The sequence below is a fragment of the Elaeis guineensis genome, chromosome 15 (genome assembly GCF_000442705.2).
Source record: "Elaeis guineensis isolate ETL-2024a chromosome 15, EG11, whole genome shotgun sequence".
Classification (NCBI taxonomy): domain Eukaryota; kingdom Viridiplantae; phylum Streptophyta; class Magnoliopsida; order Arecales; family Arecaceae; genus Elaeis; species Elaeis guineensis.
The window spans coordinates 66794809-66809396 of NC_026007.2; the positions used below are offsets into that span (position 1 = coordinate 66794809).

The window sequence follows — 14588 nt, forward strand, 5'->3', positions numbered from 1 at the left end:
TATCAGTTTCTAAGCTACTATATCAGTTCTTACTCTGTTATGTCAGATTTTGTATTATCATATTAGCTTGATACATTAATCTATCATATTGGGTTATGAGCTACTAAGTCGACTCATGATCTATTACATCAGTTTCTGAGCAGCTATGCTAACTTGAACCATATCAAATTCTATGATATCATATTAGCTCGACATATCAGTCTGCTATATCAGCTTCTAAGTTGCTATATCAACTCTTGATCTATTATATCAACATTTAAGCTGTTATGATAACCTTTGATTTACCACATTAGTCTCTATGTTGCTGCATCAGCTCTTGATTTATCACTTCAGTCCTTAAGCTACCACATTAACTCCTAATCTACCACCACATTGGCTTCTGAGCTTCTACATTAGCTCCTGGTTTATCACATAAGCTTCTAGCTGCTACTTCAATTTCTGATCTATCATATCAGCTTCCAAGTGCATTTATAATCTAGTTTCTAAACTCAAGTTGGTATATATAATACTATAATGAGTTTGAAGGGGAATGTTAGTATATTTTTAAGTAATCACATAATTTTGAGGATCACATTATTTTTAAGAGATTACATAATTTTAAGGATCATTTGATTTTAGATGATCATATAATTTTAAAAATCACGTGACAACTTCATAATATTTTTTTTATTAGTGTGACCCTATATCTACTTATATTATTTTTCTTATATGAAATATGTGCATTAATATATATAACTCTTGAGATGTGCCGAATATGATGAAAAAAATATAAATTTTTTTCTCTCTTTCTCTATATATATCTTGTTCTCTCCTCCTGCAGATATTTAAACAGGCTAGTTGACCCTTGCCAAGTTCAAGACCATCGTTGACGACACTCTGGTTGCTTTTGTTGCAATAAGTTCCCAGTTTCGGAAGGCCGGTGGCCTTACTACTATAAATGATGAATAAACCCACTGGGGTTATATGAATATTATTCTATCATGGAGTTGGAAGTTTGCCCCCAAAAGTGCCCTATGCAACTGGCATTTGAAATTATTCCTTTTCTGCCTTTTATGAGTTTAGGTGAATGATGAGGAGCTTACTATGTCTGCTGTTTATTTCATGCTGTAGATTCTAATTAGATACTATAACATTGAACTGTCTTCGCTGAACATATAATGTTCTGAAGTATGTTATGGTCATGCACCTGTACATATATCGGTTGGTCGACCAGCAGGTTCAGCTCCGATGATTGCAACTATTGCAGTATTTTTGGCCCGGAATGTTTTAATTCATCTCCCTTCCAGAACCAAGTTGCAGCTCCTTGGGGCCTGAAGACATGTCCAGGTTCTCTCTCCTTTTTTTTGTTTTTTCCTTTGTCTCCTTGTCTGGATTGGCTTATTGCTTCTGGGTAGCAGACAAGATGTTAGGCCTTTTGAGTTGCCTGTGTTGGGGAATCAGAGGAACGACATAATTGATTCTTCAGAAGATTAATCAGGGCCTGGCAAGGTGATAGTTGTGATCTGGGTATTGCAAAATCTTAAAGTTTGAGGAACAAAAATTCTATACGACATATATAAATTGAATTGCTTATGTATTGGTCAAATGCAAGCTAGTCATGAATAACTCAATTATTTCATAGTCCTAAATTGCAAGGATTTTTCATTTTTCCCTGGAACACTTTCATGTTGGGATTTTACCCCTCTTTGTAAATACGCAACCGCAACCTGATGAGAGGCAAATTTGATTGACTGGCATTTTTATGTAGTTTCTCCTGATTAAAAGTTTTATATGTCGTTCTTGACTTTGATGACCATTTTGTATAAAGGATGTATGGCTGCCTATATAAATATTCTGGAAGGTTTGAAGAAAGGGTCCCTGGTATGTGAGGACTAAGTGCAAAATGCATACTTGGACGTCTGAAGAAAAGGTTCCTGCTGATTAACAGTTCGAATGACTCAAACTAAGATGACGGTTGTAGCAGTCAAGGGCTCATAGCTCAGATGAATCAGTCTTCGCTTCTATGTACGTGAGATATTGTCCACTTCGATCTTTGGCACTATGGCACGGGATCTCATAGTTTTATTCATTGAAAAGTGCCTCACATGAAAGAGAAGCTCTCATCTCATATAAATCAAAATTTCTCTTAACTCATAACTAATATGAGATTAATTATGCCCTATCTTTTACACCACAACAACAATCAAACAAAAGGTCAAGCATTAAGTTGTCTAACAGATAAATGTTGAAGAACAATGTCTTTGTAGACCACTTTATTATCCCATTTATAGCAACATCCTAGCAAAATGAGGCCGTTGGGAAGTTTGGGTTTCTTGCCCTTGTAGTATCCCCCAGAAAATTTGGTGTGGTAGATGTTGTCGGATCCAGCAATTCCAAGACCAGGGAATATGTAAATTTTTTTGAAGAAAAAAAATTCTAATTCAACGCAGATGGTGATTCGAGTATTGCTTTTTAGCAAAAACAAAGGTGGACCTTTTTTTTAAGGTATGACGTGCTTCCTTCTGAAAGATAACCTGCATCCTTTTTAATTACCTTTTAGGTGGCCTGCATTGACTACTTATATAGCTTTGGCTTCTCCCTGGCACCCAGTTGTTTACCAAACACCAAGCCCACACTTCCGTCACCCCAACTAATGATCTCCTAGTCTTTTCTCCTATTTATGAATGGATGTTTACCTACCATCCAAGCTAATTTGTCATTTGTAAGCTACTCTAGGATCCACAATGCCAAAAGAGCCGGCTTAAGGGTCTCCTTCCAGCCTCTCTGCTTTCAGTGGACCATCACTAAGCAAAGATACTGCAGAATATATAAGAAGGGACGGCACACTAAATGTTAGATTTTCTTGGTAAAGGAAATAAGAAAGTAATCTCTAATAAGTTTGATTTAATTTTCTTGGTGAAGGAAATAAGAAAAGTAATCTCTAATGACGGCAAACAAAGGCTTAGAGCATCACAGCATAGGCTCCTTGACACGGAACCAGGTTGCATCCTCCACAGGTTGTGGACAATAATGAAGCCCTGGCAAGCTGAATCTATAGAATTTTATCTGCTGTGGCAGGTGTTGACAGGGAGCCATCTCTCACATACCAACCAGGAGGAAGTTTGAGTTTCTTGTGGTAGAACAGGATATATATGATCCATGTGCCAATATATAACAAAAACGAGTAATTAATGGATGGCTATATTTCTTTATAATGGTGAAAGTCAAAACTAAAGGGATGTCATGATTCTTAAAAAAAGAAAAGATTGTGACATCATTTATCTAACAGTTTTTTATGAAAAGCAAATTGCCAATTGGATGCACCAAACTTTTGTACCTTTAAAATGAATTTTGTAAATACATTCTGGTTTAAGAGAGAGAGAGAAGATCTTGAGCCTAAGGATCAAGCTATTCATACTAGTTCTATTTGCATATGTTAAACCATCGAAAAAAGATGAAATTTTTTTATGTTATATTTCCAATTACAACAATATTTATATCAATATATAACCTAACAATGTGGCCGATTCATCTTCTGTCCTAGTTTTAACAGCAAGACTACGTATGGAGATGAATGGATACAAAACTTTATGCATCAAGTTTACAATGCAACTTGAGTTGTAAGGGCTCCATTTTGCTTGTATGGAGATGAGGACCAAGGAAGAGGCAATCAGGAATTCCAACAATAATAAATTATAAAAGGAAACAGATGGTTACCAGGACCAGTGCAAGTGCAGAGAAGCATTTTACAAATGGAAGGGTTTGACAATATCTCACTTCCCATCAAACATACAATCTACTATTCTCATTGCTCAAGCCTTCTTCCCCCTTATCTCAAATACCAAACCAATTGTTTTAGGTTTACATGAACAGTTATTACTTTCCAAAAAAAATAAAAAGAGAGCATATATAATTTGTAAACTCATATTTCAATAATACGAGCTCAGATCAAGGAAAAGAATGGGACTGGACCACTCCATCCTCTACACCAATGTCCTCCATTTAGAGCCCCAGGGAGGGCAAGGATCCCACCTGATTATGTTGGTTGAGGCGTTGTGATGCCATCCTTCTCTTTCTGAGCCGCTCAGCAATGATGAATGCCAGTTCAAGAGACTGGGAGGCATTGAGCCTTGGGTCACAGTGGGTGTGGTAGCGCGAGCTCAGGTCATCGAAGGTGACGGTCCGGGATCCTCCAATGCACTCTGTCACATTCTGCCCAGTCATCTCCAGGTGCACGCCCCCTGGGTGGCTCCCTTCTTGCTCGTGGACATCGAAGAATGCCCGCACCTCAGCCTATGATCAAACATACCATATGAGTACTAGTAATTCAATCAATAAAATTCTCAAGCAAATGGAACTGTATAAAATCTAACAAGATACAGCATCTGATACCCTTTCAAGTGAATGAATTAACAAGCTATAACAAGATATACGCTAACTAGGTTAATGTTAGAGGATGCTTGTGGGAAGTTTCTCAGCTTTCAATACTTGGGGTCAGCCTAGAATATAGCACTGAGTAAACAATCAGTCAACAGACCCACCAAACAACAATTAGACCAGTCTAGGATATCTCATGGAATAAACCAAACAACCAACAACACCCTTGAAAACTATACCCTGTGCTTTTGACCGGCCACCTTCCACAGTTGCTCCCTACCCTCAACCACTTTAAGGAGCTAAAGTTTTATTTAAAACAAAAACATAAGGAACTTCTATTCTGCAGGAAAAGGCATCCCATAATCGTCACCAAGCGTGAAAGGCATTCAGTAACAACCGCACCACTAAGTCCAGCCCCACAAGCCTTCTTCATAAGTGATAGAGCCAGAGGCAACACCCATTGGCATTATTGATGTGGTAGGCCAGAACTGGCGATCCTCCACTACCATGTCTAATTGCACTAGACATCAATTAGTTCTATCTGTGGTCCATCCAACCAAAGGCACATGGCTAACCAGCCTAACAGGATTGAAACCTTTTGGGGAGGACAGGGAAGAGAAAGAGCTAAGCAAAAGATCATGGCTATATACCAGAATTGAATCGAAGGGACGAGTCTTGAGGCCACAAGGAGCCTTGATGGTGTTCCCATGCATGGGGTCGCTGACCCAAGTGACTATCTGACCAGCTCTACGGACAGCCCGGATCAAATGAGGCAGCTTCACTCTCATGTTCTCAGCCCCCATCCTCGCGATCACGGTGATCCTTCCTGGCTTGTTCTGAGGATTCAAAATCTCAATCAGCTTCACCAGTTCGTTCGGATCCATCTTGTCACTCACCTAAGTCAATCCATCGAAACAACAATTCAGTCTCCATATGGACATGATAAAATTGAATTACATACAAATTATATCTCATTTGTAAGAAATTTATCACCTTGATGCCAAGGGGATTGGCCACGCCTCGGAGGAACTCAACATGAGCACCGCCAAGCTGGCGGGTGCGCTCGCCAACCCAAAGGAAGTGGGCGGAGCAATCATAGTGGAGGCCGGAGGTGGAGTCCTCACGAGTGAGGGCCTGCTCGTAGGGAAGGAGGAGGCACTCATGGGAGGTCCAAAACTCAGTGGTGGTCATGATAGGGTGGTCAACTGTGAGACCAGCAGCAGCCATGAACCCCAGAGCCTCATCCACCCGGTGGGCCAACTCCCTGTACCTGTTGTTTCCCAAATGGGCATAACAACAAACAACATCACTATGTGAGCCTCTAAACAGCGTAATTCCAGCTCGGCCGTGTGAGAACTGATAACCGAGCTGCTGCGCCAAATGCATCAGATCGAGATTTTTTTTTTGAATAATTTTCCTTTCCCCACAAATGGGGGGGAATGAATCACAGGAAAAAAAAAAGGAGAAAATAATAAAATTGCAAAAAATATTGCTAAAGTTACAATCAACTAGGATATTTTATTAAAAATGGGAGAAATATATATAAAGCCAAAAAATGTTGGTTCTGAAAAAAAAAAAAAAAAAAAAAAAACCAAAAATACCCTACAATCTCTAATTATTTCTCGATTGATTTATTGAAAAATTAAAGAAGTTAAGCGCGATATAAATTACAAATTTCTATTTTTCCCATGAATCTCAGAAAAGTACGAGCTTCGATCCTTTTTTGAGGGGAAAAAGGCAGAAAAGCACTCATGTTACACGATAAACGGGCCAAAAGAGATTGAATGCTACAGCGGTGACGGAATTTGATCGAAAAGGACTGACAGAACGCGTAGAAACCTAAACTTTTTCAATTAAAAAAGAGGAAAACATGGAAAAAATCCAAACTCGGGTCAACAAAAACAGTAGAAAGAAAAGAAAATTCAAACTTTTCAATAAAAACATCAGAAAAACATGGAAAAATTCAATCTTTCTCAATAAGACGAGGGGAAAAGCAGCAAGCATGATAAAAGAAATCAATGAAGATCAAGCGACGGGATGGTTGGTACCTGTCGCCCTGCTCACTGTGCTCGGTGAAGTCGAGATTCCACTGGGTGACGCGCTGCATGGCGGCGTATCCACCGGTGGCGAAAGCCCGGAGGAGGTTGAGCGTCGCCGCCGCCTGACAGTAGGCCCTGATCATCCTATGCGGGTCCGGTATCCTCGACTTCTCGTCGAACGCGTCGCCATTGACGTTGTCCCCCCTGTAGCTCGGCAGTTTCACCCCGTCCTTCTCCTCGAACGGCTCCGACCTCGGTTTCGCGAACTGCCCCGCCATCCTCCCCACCTAAATCGGTCCAAATCCACGCGATTAACCCTATATTTGAGGAGATCGGAAGGTTAGGGTTTGGATCTAGGATTTGGTTTACCTTGACGATGGGCATCTGCCCGCCGAACATAAGGACGGCGCCCATCTGAAGGAGAATGCGGAAGGTGTCTCGGATGTTGTTGGCGTTGAACTCCTTGAAGCTCTCGGCGCAGTCGCCGCCTTGGAGGAGGAAGGCCCTTCCGAGGGCGGCTTCCGCGAGGCGCTCCTCAAGATGCCGGGCCTCGCCGGCGAAGACGATCGGCGGGAAGTCCTCGATCGTCTGGAGCACCGACTCCAGCTCCTTCTTGTTCGGGTATTCCGGCAGCTGCAGCGCCTTCTTCGTTCGCCAGCTGTCCACCGCCCATTTTCCCGGCCGCGCTTCCTGCGCCGGCGCCGCTACCTTCTGCTTGTCGGCGACGACGGGGTTCTTGGCGGGCTCCGCCGCGTGTACGGCGGAGATGGGTCGGGGGGCGGGCCGTGGCCCGGCCGCGCGGAGGAGTGAGGGGAGCTGAAGTTGGTGCCCGCCGCCGGCAGAGGATGGCGGAAGGAGAGATTTGGTGGAGAGAGAGGAGGAGCCGGTGGCGAGGGCCATTCTGGGAGCGAGGAAACTTTTCTCTTTCTAACCTTTTCGGGAAGAAGAAAGTGGAGATCTCTTTTTTCTAGAGAGAGAAAAGCCCTAAGAAGAAACGGGAGAAGGATTGTGGTGGGAATTTATAGGTGCGGAGAGGGACGAGCCGCGCGCGGTAGCCGTGGGGGTTGGCGAGAGGGGGGTAGTTGGGGAAGGGTATTCTGGGAATAAAAACACAAATTTTGGGGTTGGTGTGAGTGGCGGGGTAGTTGAGGAAGGGCATTCTGGGAATAAAAACATAAAAATTTTGCTTTTTTTTTTTTTTAATCGTTTCCTAAAATTTTCGTACGTACACAGTAGCGTATCTTTGATAAGGTGAGAAGCATTTCTAGGACGATGAACCAAAAATTTTTCATGAGGCAAAAAAAAAAAAAGGTTAATTTTCCCAGAAAGGTTAATTTTTGATTGTATCGACTAGTATCTAATTCTCTATTTGAAGGTATATGAAAGAAAAAAAAAAATAATGTGAACGATGATTGCATGGAGTGATAGGCGAACGACCAATTAGGTTGTCCCAGTTCACATTACAACAGATATTCTCATTTGAGCATATTCATACATGGCAGTGGACATGAGATTTCACACGTTATGTCTTGTTGCAAGCTAAATTTCGTAGGAAAAAATTGTTTTTTGATGGAGACACCAAAAACTTTTACTTTAGTGCTAACAGAATATTATAATTAATTTTAAAATTTGACTCAAATCTGAATGAAATATCTAAGTTGTCACTCGGTATGATTTTGTCATGCCCACTTCAACATTTGCTAATTTTCTTGGCAAAGAAGATTACTGCAAGCTTTTTGTATTAATTCCGCATTAAGTTGGCATTTAGTTGAGCAACGCTGCTTTTTTTGATGAACAGCTAAAACCATATGTTTGAGACCTAATCTTTGCCCAACTAAATGCCAACTTGACCGTGCTCTTCTGTAATGTGGTGTGATTTAGTGGACTTAGCAATTCATAGCCATGGATTGGCCAAGTTTTTAGAATGTGGTACGATTAAGTGGACTTAGCAATTCATAGCCATGGATTGACCAAATCCAATTTATAATCCGATTCACGCCAGAACTGCCGGGTCAATTCTTTACCTAATAACCTATTGTCTTTGACCCTTAACTTCCTTAAAGTATAGAGCTGGAAAAGAGACCAAAACATACTTCCCATCTATCAACCATTGTATCATGCTTAGATCTTCTTCCACCTACATCCTGAGGTTGCATTGCTTTCTAAAATACCTTGACATTGCTTTAGAATCCATTGATCAAAGCCATTCTAAGATAAAAATTCTATCTCAGAGTCTTTGAACCACAAAGAGTAAGCCATTGGATATCAACCAAATTCACCTATCTCAATCCCATTTCAATAAGCTTAGGTGGGATTTATTGGTAGAATAGGTCTTTGATATGTTGTTTCATTTGGCGGTCTAGATATTTACTGCTCTATGCCATATCAAAACTTAGGTCAACAAATCCATGCTAACATGCAAGCATCCAACTTGCCATATGACTTGCAAGTAATCTTCCCACACAACAAAGATTCTTTTATTATAAGAATATCCTTTAAAAAGCTTAAATTATGACAAGTTGGCAAGGACCTAACTCCTTGTGAGGCACCTTAATTGGGTTCGGATCTCCATTCTGCCACTCCAAGAATGCACCATGAAATGGACACAAATTATCTTGGCTTGGAGTGTAACTAGTGAGAATGGGACAAGGGCTGATCTAGTAAATGCATTGGCAAGTTGAACCAAATCACATCCATGTGGAAGATAGATAGATGCCTTCCACCTAACTGGACCACTTAATTAAAAAGCATCCAATATGTGATCCATCCAGCTATGGCCACAAATAAAATTAACACATGCATGATGGCCAAGTTCACATCTCCAATCAATTTGATGGTAGGAAACACTGGTAACAACCAGCTATGATGCTGTTTCGTACAAGATTTAGCCTTCATATAGTTGTATACCACATGTCCAACAGGTAATGTTGGTATTGGAAATTGATTATTGTTAGGGTGACGTTTAACTTACTTCACCGTTTGGAAAGAATTTGAATTGGCTTGATATCGGGGAATTTTGAATGTAGAAAGTAGATTAACTAAGAGAAATAGAACTGCTCTTTGAATTTTCTTCGCTCCCCCACCAACCCAGAGTATACAATTTCCAAGGACTTGCCCTCCGCAGACCACCTGTCCTTTGCATGCAAGCCTAAGCCAGAAGCTATTGGAAATTATGTGACCAACAAAAATTGTTTGTTTGTAACATGGCTCTATTGTGCAAAGGCAAAAGTACGGAGAGATAAAAAATATTGATTAATTGACACGTAAGGTATAAGAAATATAAGGGAATCATGTATAGTCAGTTTTTTTATTTTATCTACCTTATGAGAGAAAATTGTGAGGGACTCGTGTGGATATACGTTTAAAATTAATTATTTATTAAAAAAAATTAAATATTTATATAAGATTAAAAAATTTAAATAATATTTTTTAATTAATTTTTTTGAATAAAATTTTAGATAATTATTATTGTAGATCTGTATTTCGACTTCGGTTCAAACAACCTCATCACAATCGAGCTAGTCACAGCCAAACTACTGGAGATGACGTTTGCTGGGCTAAAGCGCAGTTGTGGTAATTGCCTAATATAATCTATCGAGTTGGCAGCAGTTTTTATTCCTTAGTCTAATCCCATTTCACCTCGAAGGACGACCTATTTCATTTCGCCGATATACTTCGACAAGTAAGAAGACAAGTATCCGCTCCACAGATTTCGATTTCTCAGCCTGGACGACCTACTAGATCGGCTATAGCCGATCTATTCCTTCTACCAACTTATACGTCCTTCCAATTGAAAAAGTTCAGATAAGGCATAATTCCTTCGCAATCAAATCTCCCATAAAAGGAAAGTCCTTCTCCGAATCTATCCGTACGATAAATTCGAAAACTGCCAGGACTCCGAGATGGATACGTCTCAAACTCCTCTCCTATAAATTAAAGGCTCTAGGGTCCTCTAAGATACGCAATCGACTCCTCATTCTCTCTTCTCATCGTTCTCCATCTCCTAACTTGAGCATCGGAGGGTCTACATCAGAGTTATCCTCCCAATGTGGATTTGTTTTGCAGGTACTCGGACGAAGTTCCAGCCGTAGATTCGTATCAGCCACATCCACCTTGGCATATGATCTTGGATGAGGAGATCGGCAGCAACATTTGGCGTTAGAGAAAGGACCCTTCAATATGACTGTCTCTCCGACTAGAGGGCTACTGTTGTGGGGGTTTTAGTCCCACGTTGGTTGTGAGTCGAGGTACTCTATCTTATATGAGATAGAAGACTCTCTCTTCCTCAAAAAGTACTTTTTGGGCCAAAGCCCAGAAGACAAAATCGTGAGGTCCAACAGACGCAAGCGTACCAGCTAAGGTCCAAGGACCGCAAGTCTATAAGTTACGGTATGTATGCGGCCAAAACGGACAATACCTCTTGCTGGGATGAGCCCTCCATCCATATGAGTCTCAGAGTTCTTTGACCACAACAATTATAAATGGCATTAGACTAGAAAGACATTATTACATGGATTCAATGGGGCTGACCACAAACCGATCATAATATCTATGAATAAATTTACATAAAATTATATCCTTAGTTGACGAGCAAATCTTCAATAAGATTAGTCTTTCTAAGTGAGATTCTGGATTATTACAAATGGCATCAGAGTCAATCTAACCTATAATCCATGTAGACTCGAAGGAACTATAATACGCATTCATTGGATTGATTGTGATATTTATGAGCAAATTTGTATGAATTTAGACGTTTAATCTGGTGAAGAGAAAAAATATGTTAGGGTTTATATGATTATATATTTAATTTTATATCAATTATTTATTAATTTTTTTAATATTTATATATAATTAAAAAATTTAAATAATATTTTTTAATTAATTTTTTTGATGAGATTCTGAGTTATTATAAAAATATTTTATCTCGGGACTCTTCGTAGCTCCATTTGTTTGTCCTCCTCAAATAAAGTATCTTTTTATGTTTTGGCTTTATCAACGTGGAATGGCAGAAGCAACAAAAATAAACAATTTAGTGATCTTCAATGGCATATGGTAGACCCAAACAACTTGAGACATGTGAAGTGCATGAGAGAAGCAACATGATTGGAGCTCGTGAGACACCTTCTTTCAATATTAAAGGATGGATTTGTCATTATCCTCATTGTCACTCTGTCATACATCATACGTACATATACATATATACATACGTATAATGTCGATGACATGTGTCTCCAGGACTTGTACTGGAAATTTTGCTATGTGGCTCTGTCAGATGCATTATGGCAACTCCGATTGACAATATCATAATCCGTAGGACAATTAATGGGCATGAAGGTTTGTGCCACACAATTTTCATGGTCGGGGGGGTGGGTGAACAAAGTTTTCTTGCACATGCCTGAATAGGATTTTCTATTACGTGTTACACCTATAATTTATGACAGGATGACGTTGTCCATGGGTGGGTGGATTCATGTCATTATTTACAAATGATATTCTGGGTTGGCCAAGACCTCATGGATCATGTGTTCTATACGGTTTAGTTGGGCACCGAACTTTAGCTGAATGGGGGCAAACTTGGCTATACAATGCGTGTGATTATAGATACATGTGACTCCTGACATACGTCTTTCATTTAAGAGCAGGAGCATATGATGGATTTTTTTTTTAAAAAAAAATCATCTGATATTGTTCCCGTTTTTCTTTGATCATGTTGGAAAATTTTCATAAGAGATGGCTGGGATCCACATCAATGAGATACAATGAGGAATTTGGATTTTCTATCTTGCTAAGAGGAAAATTTTATTTTATTTTTTTTTGTTTACTATAAAAAAATTATGATTTTGACTTTGGTGCATCAAAATTTTTTCTATTCGCTTTATCATTAGTATTTCTCCAACTATCTGATTTAAAATGGTGGTACTGATTTATCTATCAGCAATCGATTTTAATTGGTCATATATATGGCTAGTGTGGTAAATAATTCGAACTGTATTAGCATTTTCGTTCCGAAAGAAATGGCAAATCTCTTGAGTTTTGGAATGGAGGGACAGCAGTGCAAGACGTCGAGGTTATTGCTGGAGACTGTGGCACCGAGGATGGGGGCGTCCATCACACTTGACAAGGAATAGTGTAGGTGGGGCCCCACGGTCTAGATGGCTAGGTCGGAAGATGGGGTCTCACAACAAAATCAAGGATCCTTGCAATCCATGCACCACTACCATCGACATGAACAAAAGAGGGAGAGGAGGAGGAGAGCCATCCAAGGTGGAGGAGATTATAGGAGGAGGGGCAGGAGAGCTGCTCAAAGATTGTGGAGCTACCATTGCATAGAGATCATTGAAGATTAGCACTTGAGAGGGGATGATGGTGCTAAGAGAGGAAGGAGGAAGACAATATGGAGCATAGTGCGAGGAGAGAGAGGAGGAGGAGAGGTGGCTGATGCAGGAGGTGGACGACGCAGAGAGATAGTGAGGGAATAATGCAAGGAGATGGAGGAGGAGGAGGAGAGGCGACGAGTGGAGGGGGCTGATACGAGATGTGGCTGATGTGGCGATCAATGTGGTCGGCGTGGGGAGAAGCGACGGCGAGGGAAGAGGGAGGTGGCTAATGCGGAGAAGCAGCGATGGGATGATGCAAAGAGAGCGAGGAGGAGGAGAGGCGATGAGGGGAGGGGGCTGGCATAGAAGGTGACCGATGTGGTGGAGAGGTGGGCACCGCAGAGAGCGGTGGTAGCAAGAGGAGTGGGAGGCGGCCAATATAGAGAGACAACGATAGTGTTGGGTATAAAATACCCGCAGTCGAAATCAACAGCAGAACGGCTCCGCCCGGGCTCCTACGTGAGCCGGGCTCCTCCATCGACAGCGGAACGACTCCGCCCGGACTCCTACGGGAACCGGGCTCCTCCATCAACAGCGGAACGGCTCCGCCCGGACTCCTACGGGAGCCGGGCTCCTCCGTCAACAGCGGAACGGCTCCGTCCGGACTCCTACGGGAGTCGGGCTCCTCCGTCAACAGCAGAACGGCTCCGCCCGGACTCCTACGGGAGCCGGGCTCCTCCGTCAACAGCAGAACGGCTCCGCCCGGACTCCTACGGGAGCCGGGCTCCTCCATCAACAGCAGAACGGCTCCGCCCGGACTCCTACGGGAGCCGGGCTCCTCCATCAACAGTAGAACGGCTCCGCCCAGACTCCTACGGGAGCCGGGTTCTGCCATCGACAGCAGAACGGCTCCGCCCGGACTCCTACGGGAACCGGGCTCCGTCATCAGCAGCAGGGCGGCTCCGTCCGGACTCCTACGGGAGCCAGGTTCCGCCTGCAACTTCGGCTCCGAGAGGGTTCCATCCGGACTTCTACGGGAGCCAAGCTCCGACCTCAGTCTCTGACCTCAGTATCAGCTGCTGGAGCCAGACCCCACCCACGACCTCAACCGAAAGGGGACTCCTCCCGGACTCCTGCAAAGGCCGAACTCCGACCACTGCCGAGCCTTGATCAACAGATCCGCGTCCCTTGGCAGATAACAATAACTGTCATGATCCTATTCCACTTCCTGTAGCGGATTCCGCGCGGTTCCACCTTCCCCTGCGGCGGACCCACTACTCTCTGACAGGCTGTGTCAACGGCTACGATTCTGCTCCGCTCCCTGCGACAGGTGCTGCATGATCCCACTACTCGCTGACAACTAGCGACAACGGACGCCGCCCCACTACCTGCAACAGGCCCTACGTGGCAGGCTATGGCGATAGCCACGGGTCTACCCCACTATCTTTCGCAATCAATTCCCCTGACCATGGGCGGCCCACTACCAGGCGGTTACAAACGTCGCCATCAATCCTTTGCCTCCTCCGCCTATAAAAGGGAGACCCAGATATGTTATTCTTTAAGCTCCTTTTCCTTATCTCAAAACTCTGCTAAATTCTCCGTTCGAGCACTCCATTCTTGTTGAGGCAGAAAACTGACTTGAGCATCGGAGGGTCTTGCCGGAGCAACCCCACCTCCGGTTTAGACTTCCCTTGCAGGTCCCGGCGGCGACCGCGGCTTCCCCGACTCCAGCTTCTCCGGTGCAAGCGGATTTTTGCACCAACAGGATTGGCGCTAGAGGAAGGGGTGTGTCTTCGCAGCACCCTTGTTCTTGAAGGAACGCTCAACGGACTCGCTTCCGGCCATCTTTTCCGGCATCCAATCCTCTTTTTCCCCA

The 14588-nt window shown here is 42.6% G+C and overlaps 1 protein-coding gene across 1 annotated transcript; it reads right to left on the reverse strand.

Annotated features, from left to right (window-relative positions):
* Positions 1 to 3641: 3641 nt before the first annotated feature.
* Positions 3642 to 7468, reverse strand: LOC105058440 (phospho-2-dehydro-3-deoxyheptonate aldolase 2, chloroplastic). The gene is made up of 5 exons (XM_010941382.4): positions 6765 to 7468; positions 6405 to 6682; positions 5350 to 5626; positions 5007 to 5252; positions 3642 to 4272 (listed from the first exon to the last, which is right to left on the reverse strand). Exons 1-5 carry the CDS (start codon positions 7293 to 7295, stop codon positions 3982 to 3984), a joined length of 1623 nt encoding a protein of 540 aa, XP_010939684.2. The 5' UTR covers positions 7296 to 7468; the 3' UTR covers positions 3642 to 3981.
* Between the last annotated feature and the right edge of the window lie 7120 nt (positions 7469 to 14588).